Source organism: Mustela erminea, chromosome 9 (assembly GCF_009829155.1).
Source record: "Mustela erminea isolate mMusErm1 chromosome 9, mMusErm1.Pri, whole genome shotgun sequence".
Lineage (NCBI taxonomy): Eukaryota > Metazoa > Chordata > Mammalia > Carnivora > Mustelidae > Mustela > Mustela erminea.
In genome coordinates this window covers 46,799,207-46,822,397 of record NC_045622.1, presented here as the reverse complement: position 1 = coordinate 46,822,397, position 23,191 = coordinate 46,799,207, and the positions used below count along the sequence as shown (strand labels likewise).

Below are 23,191 nucleotides of genomic sequence, written 5' to 3'. Positions count from 1 at the left end.
CCCTGGGAGCCAAAAGCTACAACACACTGCTTGTGCAAAGGCAGAGTCCTTCGGATACATCTTTTCTGTGCCCACATGACCTACAGATGATAAGACTTTTACAGCTGCTCATTCACTGTCAAGTGAACAATCTGCAGCCAGGTGTTTCTTTTCTTTTCTTTTTTTTAAAGATTTTCCTTTATTTACTTGACAGAGAGAGACACAGTGAGAGAGAGAGCAGGGGGAGTAAGAGAGCAAGAAGCAGGCCTCCTGCTGAGCAAGGAGCCCAACTCGGGGCTGGAGCCCAGGACCCTGGGATCACAAGGTAAGCCAAGGCAAACGCTTAACAACTGAGCCACCCAGGCGCCCCCAGAAGTTTCTTTAGGATCGAAGATGATTTGGCCCAAGACTCGCTCCCCTCCGTCCCCCTGGTAGCCCATGACTGCTGGTGGCCTATTCTGCACAAGGGATTACAAAGTCCTAGATTTTGTGCCCCTGGGAGAACAGCTGAATCCTCAGCTGCAAATTACAATGCAATGCACTGAACTTCTTGCTAGCGATCCAAGGGGCCCAGAGGAAAGGGCAGCTCACTCAGCTCTTGGGCAGTTGGGGATGGGGAAGTCTTCTCAGAGCAGGTCTTAGAATGGGCTTCTAAGAGGCTTAGAGTCTCTCAGACATGTGTAGAACACTTAGCACAGGACCTAACAAATAACAGATATTCAAATAAGCATTTTGTTATTTATGAAAGTAGTACTATTACTTTTAATTGGGAAGTTCCAGCAGGAAAACAATATGCATGAAGACTTTCAGAAATATCATATGCTGAAAAAAAAGAACAGTTCTCCGTGGCTAGAAGATCGGGGAGTGGGGGGCAGTGACAATGGAATTCTCATTTTAGCAAGAGGGCTTTGTTGACAGAGTGGAGTGGAACGGAGGCTTCAGAGAGGGAGGTGAAATCAAGGAGGCCAATTAGGCAGCAGTTATAAAAGTTCAGTCAGGAGGAGGGGACAGTGCTGAAGAACTGTTGCCCTGGGGTAAAACGGATCCACAGCCACCAAGCTCTGACACACCACAAGGCCAGCCTGCAGCTCCCAGGCCATGCTAGTCCCCGGGCAAGAGGTCACATTCACGGCCAGAAAACTGCAGGCAGAGCTCGTTTTGATCTCAGACCGGCACCCACGGGCACTAGAACAGCAGTTCTCAGCTCTGCCGGCACCTCACCCAGGAAACATTTTTATAATGCAGGTGCCCTGTCTCTACTCCACATATACTGAGGCAAAGTCCCTGGGAGGATCGACACTCTTTTAAACACAGCCAAAACCCAGAGCCCCGGCCCAGTCAGCCGTCAGGTGTAACAGTGACTTAGTGCTTCTCTCAAAAAGTCTCCAAGTGTCTGCATAATGGTTGTGAGGATGCAGGGTAACCCAATGGGGATGCCCCCGTGGCCACCTGCTCATTCCAGGAGAGGCTGTCCTGGGAGCAGAGGGGCAAGCAGGGCCCTACCACTGTGTGACTCGAACATCTTGTTCTTAAAAGCTTTAAAGAGGCTTCTGAACATACCCAAAAGACATACTCCAAAAGAATTTAGGGGTCTGACTCTGCAAGAGCAGGATAGAATACAGATTCCCAACCAGCAACTGACAATCAATAAAGAGGCAGGAGAAAACACAGGTCTTAGTCTTTGGGCTCTAACGAACAGGCTGGGTAATTTCCGTCACATTCCATCTGTATCATACCCTCAGACCCTGCACCCTGTGGACAAGATGGTCTTATTGAAACGAATGACATCCACCTGAACTGTGTCTCAGTAACTAAAATCATTCCTGGTTCCCAAGTTCTTACTCTACAAAAGATCCTACTTTAAATGTGTCCGTTACTATGTTCAAGACTCTCAGAAACCCTGGGAGATAATTATTACAGTCTACAGAAAGAGAAGTGAGTTTCGGAGAGCCTAGATAGCTTGGGAAAGATCACTGAAGTAGGAACTAGCAAACAAGCACTGAACCCACATCAGACAAGACCAGTGCTGGTAACCACCACTGTTTCTGCTTATATGTGTCCCGAATTCATAGCCCATGTGAAAATGGAAACTCCCTGAGATCGAAGGCTAGGATTACCTTTGAGTCCCTCTCCCAGGTCTCCTCCACTTTTTTTTGTTAATTAGCAGATTTTAGGATTTTCTTGATTATTGGATATTAGTGAGATAAGAAGGCCAGAGAAGTTCTACTGACACAAGGCCCTTCTCTCCTGCTGCCTAAGTCTCAGCACCCCTAGTGAAGGCAGGACTCAAGAGGCCTCTGAAGGGGAGCCTGGGTGGCTCAGTCAGTTAAGCATCCAACTCTCGGTTTCAGTTCAAGTGATGATCTCATAGGTTGTGGGACTGAGCCCCTTGTTGGCTTCTCTCTCTGTGGGGAGTCTGCTTAAAAGAGTCTCTCCCTCTGACCTTCCCTCCGCCCACATTCTATCTCTGAAAATCAATCAATCTTTTAAAAAAAAAAAAAAGTCCTCCTTTGCAAAATGCTGATCCCTCCCTTTCAGGTAAAGAAAGAACCCTGGGAGCCTGAGAGTCCTTTCCACATTTACAGTGTCAATCTGTTGATCAGATTAGTCTGTTTTAGAACTGAGGTTGGGTACTCAAAGAGAAGTGTGATTTTAAAAACGTAGCTAGGAGATGGGCCTTTATTTATTTTTTTATTTTTTATTAAGATTTATTTATTTGAGAGAGAGTGAGCACCAGAGGGAGAAGCACAGGGAGAGGGAATCTCCGGCAGACTCCATGCTAAGCACAGAGCCAGACGGAAGATTGCGACCTGAGCTAAAAATAAGAGTCGGGTGTTCAACCAACTGCGTTACCCAGACGCCCCAAGTTGCTGGACCTTTAGCCCAAGAGGCAAGAGGCTCAGAGTTCAAGGACTTATTCGAAGCCAACTTTTAGCAGACTTGCATTTACCTGCTACTGTGAACATATTATACAGGAAGGAGGAGATGGGGCAGAGCTGCAGGCAAAAGGCTGTTAGGACACTGAGACTGCAGAACAAGGTCAGTGTAACTGCCTGAGCCCACGCATTCATTCAACAAACATTTATTATTAAGCAACTAACAGCAGTTTTGCATTTGTATGGTTTCAAAATGCCCAGTTTTCCATTAATATGGTTTAATTAAGTAACACCTGTTCCCTAACAACATAATTCAAATTTTGATTATCGTGGTATATTAACTGTGTGTGAATAAAGTGAAAACTTGCTCCGGTCCACAAATCACTATGTAGTAACAGATGCATACCACCATCGGTGACATACCATGCCACTCCTCTCAAAGTAGTATGTCGGTCATGGGTCACCGCACACCTATTGTTCCATTCACACACAGACAGCAAAGCATATAGTCATTTTGCTTCCCTGTGTCCTAGTAATAAACACAGACATTTTCCCAAAATGGATAACTGAAAGAGGGAATTTGCCAACAAAGATGAGGGCACAGCATACAAAGCGAAAGTGGTAATGGAAGTGAAATTCACATGGAACAGTGGAATTACAGAAGATACAGCTAACAGCAGACAGTCCGCACTGCCCCCTTTGAGAAAGGACAGATACACAGCCAGAGGAACCTCATAAAGGCAAACTTCAGAACGTAAGGTGGAAAGTGGTTGGGGCGAAAAAGGATGAAGACGTTTCAGAGGAAAAAACGTCACATCAAAAGAACTCTCAGAGATATTTTATAACATTGAATGTGCAAAGGATAAAAAGTTGAAAGCTGATTCAGAATTAGAAAAACATAGGACACTTTGCCAAGGCAGAGAAAAGATGCTTGCTCCATTATCGTGTTCTATGAGCAGCAAGAAGAAAAAGGCAAGCGCTATTCGAACAACTCTTTTTTGCAAAGAAATCAAACACTTTAATTTTCAACATTTCTAATACTTCAAATAACACCCTACTGAACAAACATTTGTTTTGCTTTTTTCCCCCATTTTTGTAACCAACAAAAAGAGTTTTTAATACTTTGAAAAAAAATTTAAGAGGTCACAATGATAGTTTTCACCATTGATCATTATTAAGATGTCATGTTGACAGTCTAACACTACCATGCCGAGCAAAGACTGCCTGTATTAGGTACCAGGCATCAAAAACCACAGTCCTTGGGTCACCTGGGTGGCTCAGTGGGTTAAAGCCTCTGTCTTCAGCTCGGGATTATCCCATGGTCCTGGGATCCAGCCCCACATCTGGCTCTCTGCTCAGCAGGGAGCCTGCTTTCTCTCTGTCTCTGCCTGCCTCTCTGCCTACTCGTGATCTCTGTCAAATAAATAAATAAGTAAAATATTAAAAAATAAAACTAAACAAAACCACCACAGTCCTTATTTTCTGGGTAGTCTTACAGCAAACAACTTAATTCTAAAAAACCAGCAATCAACTGTTCTACCCTTAGTGGGGGTGCTAGCCTACCTCAGAGCGCCCAAAAGGGATTTAGAATTGTGGAAGGCAGATTTGGAGGGGGGGGTGGAGGGAATAAAGTAACAAAGACTGTGCTGACTAGGGAAGCCCACATCTGAAGAGAATGCAAATCTCCCAGCCCAGCAAGTCTACTTCCTCACCCCAGAGGCAGGGGGGAGGAGTGACTCCGGGCTGGTTTTTAAACCGGGTGCTAACAGCTCAGTTGTACTGCCAGATACATATTAACTGCCATCAGAATGCAGACCTACAGGTTAAGGTTCCTTTTCAAAAATAACACCGAAACTGGAAAAGCTAACAAATACGGCTCTCAGCCATCTTGTGTGCATAAAGTTTCTTAAAACTAGTGTAAAGTGTTTGAATGCGAATCTCTCTGTCCTCAAAGTCCAGACATGCAAAGTGGCATCTGGCACTGTGAAAATGCTTGTTCATAAGGAAATCAAGTCATGGTAGTATAGGAAATGAGGCATCTGGCTTCATGCTCTGGCTGTGATTTTTAAGTCCAAAACATAGATTATGTTGGGTTCCCAACAAAAGATAGGTTTGAATTTTTTATTTATGGCCCCTGCCAAGGAAGGTGTGGGTCTATGTGATAGGCTTGTGGCTGCATCTAGAACACAGATAGGACACAGAAGGCCCCTTAGGATTCATCTTGTCCAACCTCTGCATTTAAAACAACAATAACAACAACGAATTTCATCTAGGGATGCCAACTGTCTAGCTCCACAGTCAGATTCCTGCTTTACGACAGCAGCTCACATTTACTGAGTATCGGCTGTGTGCTAGCTTTACATACGAAGCATTAGGTCTTCAAATCCTTAGAGATCCAGGAAATAGTTACTGCTATTATTACCACTGATTTTGCAGCTGTGGAAACAGGCTTACGTTACTCAGCTAATATAAGCTAACCACGAAGTTTAGAAGTCCTGCTTAGAAATCAAGCAGGATAATTTGAGCTGACATTCTTAGCTACTAAGCTAAGATTGTTAACAAATAACATGCCCCCCACCCCCCCCATAAGCAACCATGGTCTTTGTCCCTTAGAAGGTCCTGGAGTGCAGCTTTCCACATGCAACTACTAAACTTTAAACAACCTTACTAAATCAGTAATATAACTCCATTTTTACAGATGATAAAACTGAAGGCACCAAGTTCAGTGGTTTCCCAAGGCTGCATAGTTTGTAACTGGTGAAAGAAGAGTTCAACCCCAAAGTCTATTGGTTCTTTCAGACACGTACCAGCCTACCTCCCTGCGTTCCAACTGCACTTTGCCTCAGCAGGCTCTGGCTATTTCAACAGAATGTGTATACATTAATTATCTGATCTGAAATCAGTGTGGATCCAGGCATTTCTGGAACCCATTTAGATCAGCAGCAAGAATTTCACTTTCCTCAATTTCTGTCCATGAGACACAGTAGCAAGAGCCTGGCAGTTCACATGAGACAGACATAGCAGGAGGTGACCAGTGATGAATTAAGCTCATGAAGTGTGGGTTTGGGGCTGCACTGACGGGGAGGAAGGGAAGATAAACTACACGCGGTTCCTTTAGACCACGGAGAGCAGCAGATAGGAAAACAGAGCAGCCTTACGACGTCTGCAAGCAGTGGGTGCTGAGAAGTGGCAGGCACTGCTGATCTAGGAAGGGAAAGAGAGGGGAACGTGCCCTCCTCTTTTCCTTTTAATGGCCCCGACTCCCCACGGGCCTGTCAAGAGAAATGGGTCTGAGAAAAGTAGCATGATTCTCACCGCAGCTCCTTAGCCAGTTTCCAGAGGTTTCCAGCATAGCAGGGAGCTGCTTCCCAAATTCAGCTCTGCTCCCCTCCTCCGGGCCCGGCTGAGTAGTACCGGAGTCTAACTCCGCCCTCCCAGCGCACACTCCTGCGGATCCTGAGTTGTGGCCAAAGCCTCTATGGAGGAAGGCAGGTGGGGCCACCTTCTCAGCCTACTGGCAGAGCTTGTTTGAGATGCTTTGCAACACAAAAGGGCCAATTTAAGAGATGGGATTACTTTCTCCTCGCCGTCCTTTTAAAGCAGTAACGAGGCACTTTCCAGATGTTTCCCTCAGCTTTTTCTTTTTCTTCTCTTCTGACAAGAACTTAGCCCTGGAAGGGGGGAGGCGGCCGCTGCCTGCTGGGGGAGCCTGCTGAAGGGAAGCTGAGACTTCTCACCCAACGTTCCCGTCCCCCGCTCTAGTGAGCTGCTGGTGTTTGAAATGCCACCACGGTAGTGTTGGCCTGGTACCTTCTTTTAAAAGAGTAAACAAAGTTCTTTTTGCTTAGGTCCGGTCTTAGGTTAGCAGGCAGGAGTCTGCCGGCTCCCCTGGGCCAGGAAATGCCTGCCTCAGTGAGCCTTTAGGTGGAAAGAATAGAAAGAGAGGGTTTAAGGAAGCAAATTCACCCTCTACCTCTTTGTGTGGCAACACCAAGTCAAGAAACGAGGTCCCTCCAATCTGAGAACTCAACCCCTTTCGCATTCCGTTTTAACTAAAAAAAAGTCCTAATGCTAACTAAGCTCAAGACCTTGCTGTTGAAAGTTTTTCTTGGTATTTCAGGAGGAATAGCTAAACTTTGGAAATTAGGATAATTTTTATTATTTTTATTCTAACCTAGAAGTGTTTTTCAAATGTGCTTAATGACTTAATTTTTATATATGTTGCAATTTCCTTTTTGTTTGGGTATTTTATAGGTACAGGATATAAATGTGAAGCCACAGTGCAGATATTGCTGTTCATGTATTGATTGATTGATTGTTGCTAAGTGGAGCCCAGACGCTTAAATTTCCTCTCTGAACTACTGATCATTATTGCAGTTCAGTTTAGTATGGCGCTGTTCGTTCCCCTACCCTGTCTGTTTCTCCCTCAGTCAGCCGTGTGGTGGCCATGGAAACCATCTACTATTTTTCCCTGTCATTTCCTATGGCAGACTTAAAGTGCCCAAGCTAGAAAATCCAATGATGATTTTAAAAACTCAAATAAGAATCCATCAAGCTCACCTAAGATGGGGAGGCATTTCAGTGTAAATGTTTAATTTTAAAAACCTGCTGTAAGTGTATTCATCAGAAACAAATTATCACTAGAAAAACAGAACTGAGGGGTTGAATCTGCTCAATTGCTTGAAGATTTAAAAGATGTTCAAAGTGGTCTTCGGGAATAAAATGGAATTATCACTAACACTTTTAAGAAGTCTTGACAGAACGGCTACCCCGACGGGTTTGAAAGCTGTGAGTCTCAGAGGTTTTAGGTTGGGTCATGAAACTAAACAGGGTCTCACCCGTGGGTGTGGGAGGGCCTTTCTCAGTGTGGATTTCTCCCCCTCCACATACAAAAACATTTGGAAGAAAAGTCAAAAATAAATGAATGTTCTTTAAGAGCTGTATTCTCCTGGGATGCCTGAGTGGCTCAGTGGGTTAAAGCCTCTGCCTTAGGCTCAGGCATGATCCCAGGATCCTGAATCAGCCCTGCATTGGTCTCTTTGCTCAGTGGGGAGCCTGCTTCCTCCTCTCTCTTTGCCTACTTGTGATCGCTATCTATCAAATAAATTAAAAAAAAAAAGGCAGTATTCTCCTGATTTGTTTTACAATTAGCTGTTGAACCTGCCAATCACAGTTCTGTAGGACAAGGGAGCAAGCGGAAATCAGAGGAGTCCCTGAGGCAGGAGCTGAGAGTCTAAGCAGGAAGACAGATAATCAATGAAACCTCCCAGAAGGATGAGAGCTGAACAATCACAGCTCGTGTCTCTCTTAAGTACAAGTATTTGACCACCACTTTGAAGTCAGTCAGTCACACGTGGGAGCTGATCCCTAGAGCAAGTGGTTATTGAGGATCCTGGAAGACATCACATCGGTCTTAAAGAAAAGAGTGCTTTGAGCAGTTTTCATCAAGAATCCTCTTTCTCTGTCTCCAAGCATCTTGGAACCACTGCCCCTTTTGCTTCTTGAAAAAGACAGTAATGACACCTGAGATGAAAACTCTCTTCATGCCCACAAATGCCAGTCTTATCTCAGACCAGCATTTTCTCTCTTCCCAATTACCCACACGGACAGAAGATAATCGCAAAACAGGTCTCCCACCATGGTGAAGTGATTCTACTCTTTCTAGGAGAGAAATTTGGGTTTGTAAGAACCAAGACCCTCCATTCCCTCTGCTCAGTGAAGTTGAGATTCCATGTTCAAATTGGCAGTCTTATTTTCACAGCTTCTACATAGACAAGCTCACCTAACATGACCAATAAATCTACTCATTCCCAGGTTAAGATTGCTGGGGGACAGGTTTTGAGTGTAATGCTGATTAGTAAGCCACCCAGGACCCTATGAAAAGATGGGAGGGACCCAAGGACTAACTTGAGTGCCATTCACAGGCATCACCAGCTGGTCCTTCCCCCCGCCTTCCACTCCCACCACCCTGGGCTAATGTGGAGGGCAGTAATGAGGTTTATAGGCACACTCATACAACAGGATGCTTTTTTACTATAGCAATGCAAACACTGACAGGTGGAAGGCCTGGAATGCTCATCGCCATTTGCTTCTTTTTGCCCCTCTTTTTGCCTCTTCCTCCCCAGAACTCCCAAGATTTCTCTATGGCTTTTCCAAAGCTCCCAGATTCCTCTGCTACTCAAAAGTCTTTCTGATTCTAGTATCTTCCATGCGAAATAGAAAAAAGGGTGAGGGGACTGGGGTGAAAGACTATCAAATTTGGAATTTGATTTAAAACTGAAAACTGAGACTTGGTTTTATTCCCATCTTGGGCAGATGCAGGTGAATGATTTTAGCCAAATCACTCACTTCAGTTTTTCATCTGTCAAGCTGCATGTTTAATGAGATCAAACAAGAGGAAGTGCTCTGGAAAGTGAAAAATGGCAGATGCCACAGAACTATTAGGTGATAGCTGAAGTCATACCATAGTTTCGAGAAGGTTTCAGACAAAAACCATGGCTTTAGCAGGCATAAAGTCTTTGCTTAATGGCATCACGGTTTTCCTAATAATCTAAGCTAAAAACTTTATCCTCAAACCTTGATTCCACATCTAACAAGACAACCACAAATGCCATCAATTGATGGGAGAAATCCCATCAATTCTACCTCTAAAGCATCTCTGTAGTCTGTAAATCCTTCTTTGTTGCCGCCATTGGCATGAATGAAGCTCTCTCCGACTGGGTCCCTCCCCTCTAATCTCACCTTCCCTCCAAGCATTAGCTACACTAGCTGTCAGAGAACTCTTCATAAAATGGCCACCTGATGTTTTCTCTTCTCTTAAAATCTTTTGCTGACTCCTCATCAACTACAGCATGGAGCCTATATTCTTAGTGAAGCACGTTACTGCTTCACAAACTTGTTCTTCTGTTAGCCTCTCTTTTCACTGTCTTCTTCCATGAAAATTCGTGACTTTTCACAGAAAGCTCTTTCTTCCCTTCCATCCACTCACTTCATACATTCTTCTAAGGCACATTCAAACACTGCTGCCTCTGGGAATCTTCCTGAACTTCACAGATGGAGTTAATGACAAACCTGCTCTTTCTGCCTATGTCTTTTGCAGAATTTCTCATATCACCCTCTAATATTTTAGATTCTTCTTCACCTGAAGTTACCACTGGTATGATCCAAGGTAGCATTTCTGATGGCCTGGCTTTACTAAAACACGAAAGACAGCACAAATCCCTGGGCACATCTGACAGTTCTGAGGCAAGGAGCCAAACCTGCCTTCCTTTCGGTAATGGCCTATGTCATAATGGCAACACCCTTGGTTTAAGCCTGAATCACAGACTCCTCCTCTATGAAAGAGATTTAGTTCCTGGGAACCCATCTGGTTCTTGCACTTGAATGAACTTAAACATGAAGGGAATGAGGACTTCAGAGCCTGTGTATCAGTGATGGCAAAGTAGTGCTCTACAGTTACTTGCCCAGGAATAAATTAAGGTCGGTAGAATGTTGTTGCCTTCATTTCTATTCTTTCCTTCTATAATGCAGGAATGAACATTGTGACTTGCAGGTAGGTAGCTTCTAAGGTACTCTACAATGAAGATCTCTGAATAAGGTATTTTAGACAGGGCTAGGTTAGGAACAGTTACCACTCTAGTATGTACATCTTTCTTACAGATCAAGTTAGAAGGCTCAAATTTTTTGCCCTAGTCTTATTCACTCAGTGCCATAAAGGGTAGTATTAAAAGTTATTCTGCAAATGATTCTAAATACAAAGTCTGATGCTACATAGTTTCCACTCAGATCCAAAGCCAAAAAGGGGAAAGGGGAGCTTAAGTGGCAGAAGTTTCGAGTGGCACTTAAGTGACAATGAATGAATCAACAAAAGAGGTGGGTGGAGTTTTCCAAACACATGTCAACAATAACAACCTCTGAGTTGGGATAGCCCAAGCTTTCCTAAAAATGAAACATCCCAAAGCTCCTCAGGTTAATCATACCTGGTCATAAAGGAATTATGCTTCCTCAGCCCCTGAGGCCTAGCACTGACACCCTGGGACCTGGGGACAGATTATGTTTAGCAGGAATTGCCAAAACTGACTATAAATCATATCACTTTGCCTTAAGTTCTCCAAACCAGCCTAACCAGTCTTCACTATCCTCTGTGAGCTCAAAAAATACCAGATCACCACTCTCAGTGCTGCTGATAAGGAACTCAGTGGTAGGCAATTAGATGGAACTTCCAGGCTTTTAGACTTCATTCTGGGTAAAGTAAAATCAGGAGACTTTATACACGTTAGTGATCAGATGCTTTACAGTGAAGCTGTGTTGCCCATTTCTATACAGATTCATTAACTGCTAAACGAACACCTGACTATTCAAGTATATCTTCATTTAAGAAGGGAGAGCATGATACTTTACATATCATAATGTCAAATCAGAAACCATGCAACTTGTATGAGACAATTAAATAGCTTTATAGAACCAAAAATAAAACAAAACTAACTTTTTTCTTTAAATCATAGAAACAATGCAAATTCATTATGGAAAAAGAAGTTTTTTTAAAGAAACAAATATTTGAACAAAATAGATATTACCATCTGAGGCCAATCATTGTATTTTAGTGATTTCCTTCCATAGATTTTTTTTTTTTAAGAAAACTGAGGTCATACCGTACACAAAAAAATTTGCACTTTACTATTGCATTTTCTATAACTGCACACATTTTCCTGTGTTCTAAAAGTTCTTTGTCTAGAGCATTTTAATGGTTCCTTAAAACTTTAGTGAAGACATGTATTATAAATTATTTAGCCATTTTCTCTTTGTTGAAAGTTTATGACATAATATTTCAACATTTAAGACTGGATGCTTAAGCTATTACATTTATGATATTGCCAAATAATTCAGATGACTCAACAGACATTAGCAAGGGTCAGAAACACTTACATAATAGTCATTATGTATAAACTAGTAGTTATGAGTGTATTCGTTGGAGTTAACATACTGTGACTTCACAGTCTAGTTCTGCCTCATCTAGGTGCTGTCTCCACTTTCTTACCCAATAAATGAGAAAAAGAATGTACCACCTGATAGAGTTGTCATTAAATTAGTGTCTTTAAAGCACTTAGCCTAGCATCTGCCACACAACAGTCAATAAATTTTAGCTATTTAAAACCAATTACTGATGTTATTAGTACTTTGTTATTATTTGATACTTACTATTAGTAATTATTATTACTAGTAACTTGTTATTATTATTTATAATTTTGACCTTGCTCTGGCAATGTTGTCAGAAGAGACCAAACAGCACTTACTGAGTAATTTAGATCTAACTGATTCTTTTTTTTTTTTAAAAGATTTTATTTATTTGACAGAGAGAGATCACAAGTAGGCATAGAGAGAGAGAGAGGAGAGAGAGAGAGAGAGAGAGAGAGAGAGAGGAGGAAGCAGGCTCCCTGCTGAGCAGAGAGCCCCATGCGGGACTCAATCCCAGAACTCTGAGATCATGACCTGAGCCGAAGGCAGAGGCTTAACCCACTGAGCCACCCAGGCGCCCAATCTAAGTGATTCTTTAAAGATGCATTCATTTAAGGAAAAAGTCATTTTGTATTTTGGGATGTGATTCCAGAAGGCAGGGATAGAAAGCTCTTTTTTGGAAAATAATCCAGTAATGGTGGGTGAAATCACCATTTAAGCAAAACATACAATTTCAAGGTTGTAGGGAGCTCAAGGGTAATTCTGTGTAACATCTCCCTCACTCCAACCAAACGCCTGCTGAACTTGGACTATTCTTGACTGTCTCTCACACTGGGCAAATTCTTACTACCATGGTAGGTTTTATACTTCGAAAATCCATTTTATATCGAATCAACATATGTTTCCTATCACTTGAACATGTAATACTAAACTCACAAGTAACCCCATAAAAGCTTTAACACTGAATTTTGAATTTTGAAGTACTATGAAGGGGATCACGAACAAGTTCTAGTGGATTTCTTTTAAAGTTTAAAAGAGATTGGTGACAGCCCAAAGGCAATAAAACCAAGACTGCATTACTCAGACTTTGTGAGAAATTGAAAAGATTTATGTATTCATGATCCTGTGTGCTTGCAAATGGAATAATCTAAAATAAAAGTAAGCTTAATGATTTTTTTCCTCAGGAAAAAAGTGTCTAAAGCTAGAATTCTAAAAAGTCTCCTTTAAAGTTGAGATGGAAGCTCTTCCATGGTTTCCTGTTTTATCTGGGGAGCAGAATATGGGAGAGGCAGCCGTGGGACAAGTTTTGGCTGTGTTTGCAAGCTTGCAGCTCGCCTTCTGATGGCGTCTCCTTCTCTATAACTGAACCATTTTCTGCATGAAACCGAATACATAGAAACACTCAGAAACTGACATCAAATACCTTGATAAACAGGGGCTTTAAGAGTCACTAAAGCCATCAATAGAACTTAACAAAATTCATCATCTCTCAATACTGTGGATCATAAGTAAAGATTTGCATTAGTTATCAGGCAGACTTGACTGTCTCATTACTGGAAAAGTGTAGTTTCTTTGCATGAAGATTATCTGACTGTATTTGCTATGATATTTCTATTGGTCCTCTCTAGCACAGAAGCTGGCAAGTAGCTGGTCCTCAATAAATGTTCAGTAGGCTTGATGTAGGAAACAAAGGCAGAAGAGATATTATTAAATTTCCTTACTACCTACAGACCATTGACAAGTCCTTGAAGTGGGCAGGATGATACTCCTCTAGAGATTCAACTGCCTTGATGTTGACACTTTGCTAAGGGCAAAAGGCAATCCTGGACTAACCTCCCTCCCCTGCCCCCTTAGGATTCTGTAAGACTACTTTAACATATAAAAAAGTCTTTTGAAAACTTCCTTTATCTCTACCAGCCCGCCCCCAGATACATGTTGGTAATCATCCCCCAAGCCTATGGTCCACCATATACATCTGAAGGGTCTCATGATTAAGGTTTTATTAGATGGTAATAAATGACCTTTCCCCAACAACAGCTAGCCTCTCAAGGTCCTAGAAACCTTGCTTCCAAAATTCCTTACAGACTTATGCTATCTCTTTAAAGCCATCCCAATTGGAAGGCATAAAATGGTCCACTCCCCATGACCCCAGCAGCTCCTTCTGCCCATGGTACCTGTTCCTATGTTTTAATAAAACCACCTATTTGCATCAAAGTCGTCTCAAGAATTCTTTCTTTGCTGTCGGCTTCGAACCATAACACCCTTCCTACATCAGGCTGACTATCCATCCTGAAAGGTGAGAGATAAATGCCCAGTCCCTCCAATACCTGGTTACCCTGGTAGCCACTGAAATACTGAGGACTGCCACTTACTTTCTTGGCCTCTTTCTCCCCTCCACTGCCATCACTTCTCTCCTCCAGGCTCACCATCCCCAATTCCTGCCATCTTTTCTTATAACCCACAATTTCAAACATATTCATCCAAGGAATGTGCTTTAGTTTGTGTGTAAAGAGGAAAAGATCTAACTTTAGATCTCTAAGACAGAAGAAGCTCCCATGCTATTTTTGGAGGTCACAGTGAACATGTATCTGGGCAACATTCTTTGAGAGTAGTGTTTTTCAAATTGTAAATCACAACCCATAAGAGGGTTGTGAAACCAACTGATTATATATCATGACCAATATTTTTCTTTAAAAAAAAAAAGAGTAGAAAATATCAGAAGGCTTTGCACAGAGTTCAAGAATATTAGTTCATGAAGTTTTTTTTTTTTTTTGAAAATTTAAAAAAAGATTTTATTTATTTACTTGACAGAGAGAAATCGCAAGTACGCAGAGAGGCAGGCGGGGGTGGGGGGTGGGGGGGTGAGGGTGGGGAAGAAGTCACCCTTCTGAGCAGAGAGCCCAATGTGGGGCTCAATCCCAGGATGCTGGGATCATGATCTGAGCCGAAGGCAGAGGCTTTAACCCACTGAGCCACCTAGGTGCCCAGTGCTTGAAGTTTTAATTTTTAAATTAAATTACATATAAATATACATATTTGTCTGCCCACACACAGTAAGGGCATCACACAATGTGTGCAGAATTTAACTTAGGAATTAGCTTCTACTCAGCTGCTTGTCCTGGCGTCTTGATGTAGGGCTCAAACTACACCAATATAGTAAGAGCTTTTGTGCACGTGTGTCCTGAATTTTAAAGTAAATATGTTTCTTATTGTGAGCTGGGGTTTCACAAGAGGAATGGAAGGTGAAGGCATCACAATCACACCACGTACTCTCTTTGGCTCTTTTAGGTAAATCACCTGTAATTTCATATATTTTTTTAAAGATTTTATTTATTTATTTGACAGAGAGAGAGATCACAAGTAGGCAGAGAGGCAGGCAGAGAAAGGGGGGGAAGCAGGCTCCCTGCTGAGCAGAGAGCCCTATGCGGGACTCTATCCCAGGACCCTGGAATCACGACCTGAGCCGAAGGCAGAGGCCCAACCCACTGAGCCACCCAGGTGCCCCTCATATTTGTTTTTAATTCATTTTATATTTGTTTTCAAACGGGACCAAGAGCAGCTGACTAGCAACTACTAAGTGAATTGGGGATTGTTAATTTGTTACTTAAATAAGCATGTTGCTAGAGAGTTTATTAAGGACTTTAATTTGGTATTGCTCTAGAAAGGCTCGCTGCCATATGGTCGTTGGCTATGTCACACAACTTCTATGGCATAGGCAGAGAGGTAGAAATCCTAAAATTTGGGAGCAAGCTACTACATCATCGTTTTCTTCAATTGGTCATCATTGTCACTTACTACCATTGTTGCTTTTAATTATAAATTTAGCTTAGGTTTACCATCACCCCTTCTATTTGTTATTAATAATTTTATTAACTCTTAATGATACATAGTTTACATTAATTAGCTATATTTTGACCTAATCTTTTCCCATAATTAGGTTTCAAGACACATGTTCTCTTAAAGATAAATCATCTCTAAGTATAAATATATCCCTATTGTGAAAACATATGCGAACATAACCCTCCCCACACCCATGATTTGTTTTTACAGTCACATTCTTTGTTACCAGCTTGTTTGCCACTAGAACTTGACAGTGATTGGGGCAAATGAGACATAGGGTGTTTTGCCCTTTCTGAGTAGACAAAGGCCCCCAAATTTGAGATCCACTCATTTCATAGACAAAAAGACTGAGGTCCAGGAGATGAAATGGTTGACTAATCAAGATTAGCAAATATACTTGGACAGTTCAAGTTCAAGTCTCAGCTCTTACACTGTCTAGCCATGTACCCTACGCCAGATTACTTAGATGTTCCGTCAGTGTCCTCAAAGGAGAATATAATACTATATAAATGTTTGTTTTTATTCTTATTCTTCTTAAAACTCAACATACTCACTAATTAGCCAAATGGACCCACCAAAGGAGGGCAACTTTATACAACTATTCTGATAGGTGTTTTCAGGTACAGAGGTCTCTTGCAAAGACAGACATTTTGGAACCCCTTTCTTCGGGATGATTGGACATTTATTTATTTTGAAGATTGGATATTTATCTGTTTGACCGGCATTTGACTTTTTAGTTACCAATGGTATTCACAAAGGTCCTATTTCTTTCTGCATATGGCACGGGTTAATAAATAAAAGAGAGGCTGAAACACCCCAGTAACAAAAATCAATTATGCGTATGATTTGCTCCTGGTTTGTTTCATCTCGTTTTGAAAATGTAGTTACTTTCTAAAGTGCCTGTTCAACTAAAGTATTGCCAAGAAGAAGAAAAAGAAGGAGCGGGGGAGAGGAGGGGATGAGGAGGAAGTGGCAGGAGGAGGAGGAGGAGAAGGTGAAGGAGAGAGAGAAGAGAGGAGAAGACAAAAGGGAGAAGGACAAGAAGAAGGAGGAGGGAGAAAAGCAACCGAACTTGAAGAACAGCTATGTTTAGCTCATGATGCTGCGAAGACAACAATGTAAGGGTAAATCAGAGTAGAGCAAAGTGATTCCAGTGCACCCTGATGCTGGCTAATTACTTCTCTATAGATGGTGTTCAATTTACTGAGCATCTGTGCACGACAGAATTTGGGACACTGTGGGTGGTACAATTTCAAGATACCTACATAACTCGAAAAACAGAAGTCCATCTCAAGCATCATTTTATTAGGTGAGATAAAAGAGAAGTACAAAATCTCACTTTGTAATTAAGTGATGAATCACATTTTTGAGCCCCCAAACCCACACCTCCTTAGAGGAATGTAAATAAACAAATCAGGCCATGGAAAGGGTGCCTTTTCAAGAATAAGATTTATTTTTTATTTAAAAGATTTTATTTATTTATTTGACAGAGAGAGACAGGGAGAGGGGGAACACAAGGAAGGGGAGTGTGAGAAGGAGAAGCAGGCTTCCTGCTGAGCAGGGAGCCCAATGCAGGGCTCGTTCCCAGGACACTAGGACCATGACCTGAGCCAAAGGCAGACACTTAATGGCTGAGCCACCCAGGCATCCCAAGAATAAGATTTAGAACAAGAAAGCTTAGAAGAGAGATGCCACAGTGATTCTGGTTAAGATTCTTTACCTCTTGGATTTTGGGTGTGAGATGGAATACACTTTATATGACTCCTTTAACAGGTAAAATTGTAATGGGATTAGTTTTTACTCTACTCCTACAATTTTCTATTGAAAATACAAATTTTCATGAAGAAAAAGTGGATAGAGTGGAAAAAAAATCATTAACCAGACCAAAAAAGATGAGAGGATTTGTCAAGAAATGAAATTTCATATTGATGGATCCTATTTTTTTTTTTTAACCATGCTTTGATTAATGGCAGAAGTTGTCCTCTGCTCTTGGATCTATGCTTTAAAACGTCCCCTTTCTCTTGGATTTAAAAGACTTATTTTTTACTTAAGATGTATTTCAAGTAACAATATATTCGATGGCAAGGTACTACAAAGTACACTGTCTCAGGGAACACTGAATGGAAAAGGAGAAGAAATGGAACTGTATGCTTGCTTGGTCCATAGTCAAGCTGTTAATCTAGATAGCTGTTAAGTGAATGATTAACTGAACAATGAATAGATGAATAATTAAATTCATAATTAGGAATAACAGATTCTTTAAAATAGTACTGCTGCGACTTTGGGGTTTCAAGTTATATTTTGATCCATTCCTTTGACATTCAATAATTTATTTAGTACTTTCTTCATATAAGGCAGCATTCTAGGTGTTGTATATATATGTGATCTCAAGACTTTCCAGCAATTTAGTTCAGAAAATTACTAGCTGTCTTTCATCTATTCTTGGTTCTCTTGGTCTCTGGAGCTTTCACCTTGGCTATTCCACCTAATCTGCCAATTTTCTCATCTATAAAAATAGGACAGTAATGTCTGCTCTATCTACACCACAGTGTTGTAAAGAATGATTAGTTTGTGAAATGCCTTGGGAAACACAGTGAAGGTGTAAGTACACATTATATTACAAGTTGGCAGTAGATCACTGTGGTAAAGAGCAAAGACTCTGGATGTAGCCTGTCTGGATTTGAATCCTTGTTCCTCAATTACTGGTGTGCTGTTTTGGCCAAGATACTTAACCTCTCATCCTTCAGTTTTCTCAAGTGAAAAAAGAATAGTAACAGTACTGACCTGTATTAGTTGGCTTGGGCTGCTATACAAAATATATATACAACTAATACAGGTCAGTACTGTTACTATTTTGTATAGCAAAGGAGGGAGCTGAAAAAACAGAAATTTGTTTACTCCTAGTTCTAGAGGCTAGGAGCTCGAGATCAGGATGCCAGCGTGGTCGGGTTCTGGTGAGAGCCCTCTTCTGGCTTGCAGACGGCTGCCTGCTCCCTGGCTGCTCACATGCCTTTTCCTCAGCATGTATATGTGGGAAGAGAAAGCTCTCTGGGGTTTCATCTTATGAAGACACTAATCCCATCATGAGGGGCCCTACTCTCATGACCTCTTCTAAGCCTAATTATCTCCCAAGCCCCTTCTCTAATACTACCACATTGGGAGTTAGGACTTCAATATATGAATTTAAGGGGGCACAATTCAGTCCTTAGCATGACTTCATAAGGCTGTTATGAGGATTATGCACATTAATCTGCTTATAGCACTTTAAGCAGTGGCCAGCAGTTGGTGAGTTCCCAGGAAATTGTTTGCTGTTGTTGTTTCTAGAGCCAAGTGAATAAAGAGGGCGGCCATTTACTTTATAAAGAAGATTGTTTAGTAACAGTTTATAGATAATTTTTAGAAATCAAATTCAGTGATCTTTAATCTCTGGGTGTTTTATGTACATGGATTCTTAAATATGTCAACACAACTGAATACGCAATCATTCAGAAGACCTCAGGGATCTTTCTTTCTTTTCTGTTCCCTGATTCTTCACAGTTCTCCTCTGAGGACTCCAGCTGGCTCTTCTCTGGGAAGTTTCTCCCCTTTCTGGAACATAAAGCACCTCATCCATCTTTGTTCCATTTTCTGTGTTGATGACATGGGCAAAAGGAGAGTGGGCAGAGGAGATGAGCTTACTATCTCTAACCACACCTCCCTAACCATGGAAGACCAGGGTTACTGAAAGCAGCTCTATTTTAAATGAAGACTTTGCTCAGAGTCTTGTATTTGAAATGGTTACTTAGAGGGCAACTAGTACAACTGCATCCAATATAATGGTCTCTACTCAAACAATCCTGTTTTCATACTTAAATTATGGAGCCCTCACTATAAAACAGGACAGTTCTTTTTGTTTTTGAATAATTCCATAGATGAGAAAATTATTTTTTATTGTGAGTTGAAACAGACTTCCCTAAAACACCTACCCACTGGTCTTAAATACATCTTCTATACTGTAGTGTTGGATAGATAACAGGTCTCTAAATGGTTAGGTGAACTGAATTGGTTCTTGAAGTGTTCTTCTGGACTCTGAATTTTCCCATCTTCTCTTCTTCTAGTGATGCTGTCCCACAAAACGTCCTACAGTATCCTATGCATTCCATGTCTTACAGTGTCCTATAGTGATACTGTCCTTTTTTATTCTTCACGTCTATGTGTGTCCCTTTGCTTTGTGTTGTCAGCAGCTCCATATTCAGAGGAAGATGATAGAGGGAGTTAGAGGCTGGCATTGAGCAGTCTATGGAAAAGGGTCAGTGATGATACCAAATCTCTTCCTCCTGATCCTTCTGTGAGAAAGGAAGTTCAGATCAAGTTCAGATTCCAAAGAGTCTGTTTTCCATGGGGTTTAAACATACACCATCACAAATTATATCCTTCTGCTCTTTAACCCCAGCCAGCTACCATTACAATGTTTACCAGAACCCACATTAGCAAACTACTTACTGTGCACATTAATGCTATAATTTACCGATTTAGGCTGCTTGGAGATGATGTGATGTGCAGCACATAGCCAAGACCCACAACCCCCACCCCAACCCCGACCTATTAACATTTTAAAGAAGGTAGGCTTAGCAAGCCCTGAAGGTCGTTCACCAAATGAACACATTACTTATGTGTTCATATGAAATGTACCTGTCTAAGACAGTACAACTGGGTTGGCTGTGTTTTCCTAAGAGCATTAGGCAGAAAATCTTGGAAATAATTTGGTCCCACTTTCTTTCTGCTCAAAGCAGGAGTTAGGGTCAGTCTGGGAACCTATGCTCTCTACAAAGAGGGACAGAATTCTAAGTCATCAGCTCTCACTAAAGTTGTCATCACCTTCCTCAACCTTCTGAAATCTGCTCTCCTCAGAGGTTCCCTATCCCCCCAAATAACTGGGCATCATATCCTAATGATGAAGTCTTGTTAAGTCTACTTCTTCAGTAGTTCTCTGGCTGCATGGCAACATACCCTCATTTTCTCTCACCTAGAACATGACATAACCTCCTGACTTTACTCTGATCCAACTTTCTCATTACTATCAGGGGGACTTTCAGTATACAAAAACTACTCAAAATCCTCTAAAAGTTACCCACAGTTTGTAGTAGTGAGCTGCAAAGTGCTAGTGGGCTGGTGGAGCACAGCTCAGGGCCTGTACAAAATAGTGCACATGTCAGAAAAATAAAGAGTAATGCTTCTATCTATATTATATATTTTCCCTTAAAAATCTGAAATCAAGCCTTGCAATATTCAATATGTGGACTTTTGCTGTGCTGTTTTTCTTCTGTGTATGCCCCATTCATTTGTGTGGTCCAAGTCAAGAGGATCTGAACTGTAGAAACTTCACAGCATTTTGCTGGAAAGTGGCCATAAGGATCTTTTGTACTATACAGGGATTCACTGGTTATATTGGTCAAAGTATTTGACAGATATTAAACCTAATAATAAATATGAATTTTTATTCTTTAATAAGGACCCAAATTTTGCTTATCTTTTCTGTGGATAGGAAGTTGTTATTAGAAATATGCCATATAACTAGAGGGTATTATGTTGAGCAAAATAAGTCAATCAGAGAAAGACAATTATCACACGATCTCTCTGATATGAGGAATTTGAGAGGCAGAGAAGGGGTTTGGGAAGTAGGGAAGGAAGAAATGAAGCAAGGTGGGATCGGGAGGGAGACAAACCATAAGACACTCTTAATCTCATAAAAAAACTGAGGGTTGCTGGGGGATGGGGGGATAGGGATAGGGTGGCTGGTTTATGGACATTGGGGAGCGTATGGGCTATGGTGAGGCTGTGAAATGTGTAAGCCTGATAATTCACAGACCTGTACCCCTGGGACAAATAATACCTTATATGTTAATAAGAATAATTTAGGGAAAAAAAATGCCATATAGCAAAAGACAGGGTTCAGAAAATGGCACTTTCTGGAAGGACTCAAGAAGGACCCTCGGACCTTCCTAGAAGCAGATTTTAAGACCCTCATGTGAGAGGTGTCCTCCCTATACCTGGAGAAAGAAACATCCTTATTTCTGAAGACAGAGGAGGAGACAAAGAGGAACATGAATAAATAAGCCTTTCTAAATTTCCCTCAATTTACTATATCTAGCTCATACATTTTTTTGTCATATCACATCTTTCCACAAATTGCCATTTCTCATCAAACCTAGCATAAAATGTTTCTGTTTAGCGACTTCTTCCAGTCTTCATTTCCTTAGGAAGGGTCTCATATCAGATAAAGCATATTAAATAAATTTTTGTGCTTTTCTTTTGTTAATCTGTCTTTTATTACAGGAACCCCAGCTGAGAACTTGGAAGGGTAGAAGGAAAGATTATTTTCCTCCCCTAAGAGAATTAAAAATTAAACACATTCAGGATTGGTAGGGAAAAATATGAATTGAGTTTTAAGTCAAATTATTCAGTCTATTTCAAGTGGATTGTAGATCTAAATTTGAAAGGTAAAACAACATAGCTTGTAGAATATAATAACTTTATGATGTTAATGAAGGTAATGTTTATGCACAAAACCACTAACCATAAAGAAAAAAAAAGTTGACAAATTTGCTTGTATTAAGATAGAAATTTGTTTCTCAAAATATATTGCCAAGAAAATGAAAGGGTAAGTAAGCCACAGCAACCTGTAGCTAACAGAGAGCTGATACAGAAAATATAAAGTACTCCAACAAATCAATAAGAAAAAGATAACTCAATAGAAACAATCAAGAATATCATCAAAAGAAATGAAATCTTGCCATTTGCGACAACATGGATGGAACTAGAGCGTATCATGCTTAGCGAAATAAGTCAAGCAGAGAAAGACAACTATCATATGATCTCCCTGATATGAGGAAGTGGTGATGCAACATGGGGGCTTAAGTGGGTAGGAGAAGAATAAATGAAACAAGATGGGATTGGGAGGGAGACAAACCATAAGTGACTCTTAATCTCACAAAACAAACTGAGGGTTGCTGGGGGGAGGGGGTTTGGGAGAAGGGGGTGGGATTATGGACATTGGGGAGGGTATGTGCTTTGGTGAGTGCTGTGAAGTGTGTAAACCTGGTGATTCACAGACCTGTACCCCTGGGGATAAAAATATATGTTTATAAAAAATAAAAAATTAAAAAAAATTTAAAAAAAGAATATTCAAATGACTGATAAACATATGAAAAAGAGTTCAGACTCAACTTCCTCCCTCATTAGGGAATTATAATTTAAATCCAAATGAGGTTTCCCCAGAAAGATGGAATAGACTTATTTTCCCCTTTCCTCCCTGTGATTACAACTAATAATCCTGGATGTTACATATAAAGCAAACAGAAGAAGACCCTGAAATGTGGAGAGAAAGAGGCAGACTGGCAAGGGACTTCAGGACCCATAGGCAGTATTGGATACCCTGGGTTCTCTTACTGCAGTGTACATTCTATGGTGGGTGCTGGAAAAGCCAGCAACCCAAGAAAGGCAACAAGAGCAAGAAAAAAAAAGCTGCTCAAATCTTGCACTCACTAGTCAAAGGACGCAGA

The 23,191-nt window shown here is 41.2% G+C and overlaps 1 protein-coding gene across 13 annotated transcripts in view; it reads right to left on the bottom strand.

The window, feature by feature from the left end:
• Positions 1-23,191, bottom strand: part of DLG2 (discs large MAGUK scaffold protein 2) — a 2,075,147-nt gene that overhangs the window by 235,933 nt on the left and 1,816,023 nt on the right. Inside the window, exon 1 of one of the 13 annotated variants that reach the window (XM_032356664.1) lies at positions 6,171-6,258. The exons of the other annotated variants lie outside the window; for them this stretch is intronic. Coding sequence (XP_032212555.1) covers positions 6,171-6,207 — 37 coding nt within the window. The 5' untranslated portion in view covers positions 6,208-6,258. Of the gene's footprint in view, positions 1-6,170; positions 6,259-23,191 lie in introns of those variants that run through there. 13 annotated transcript variants of the gene reach the window in all.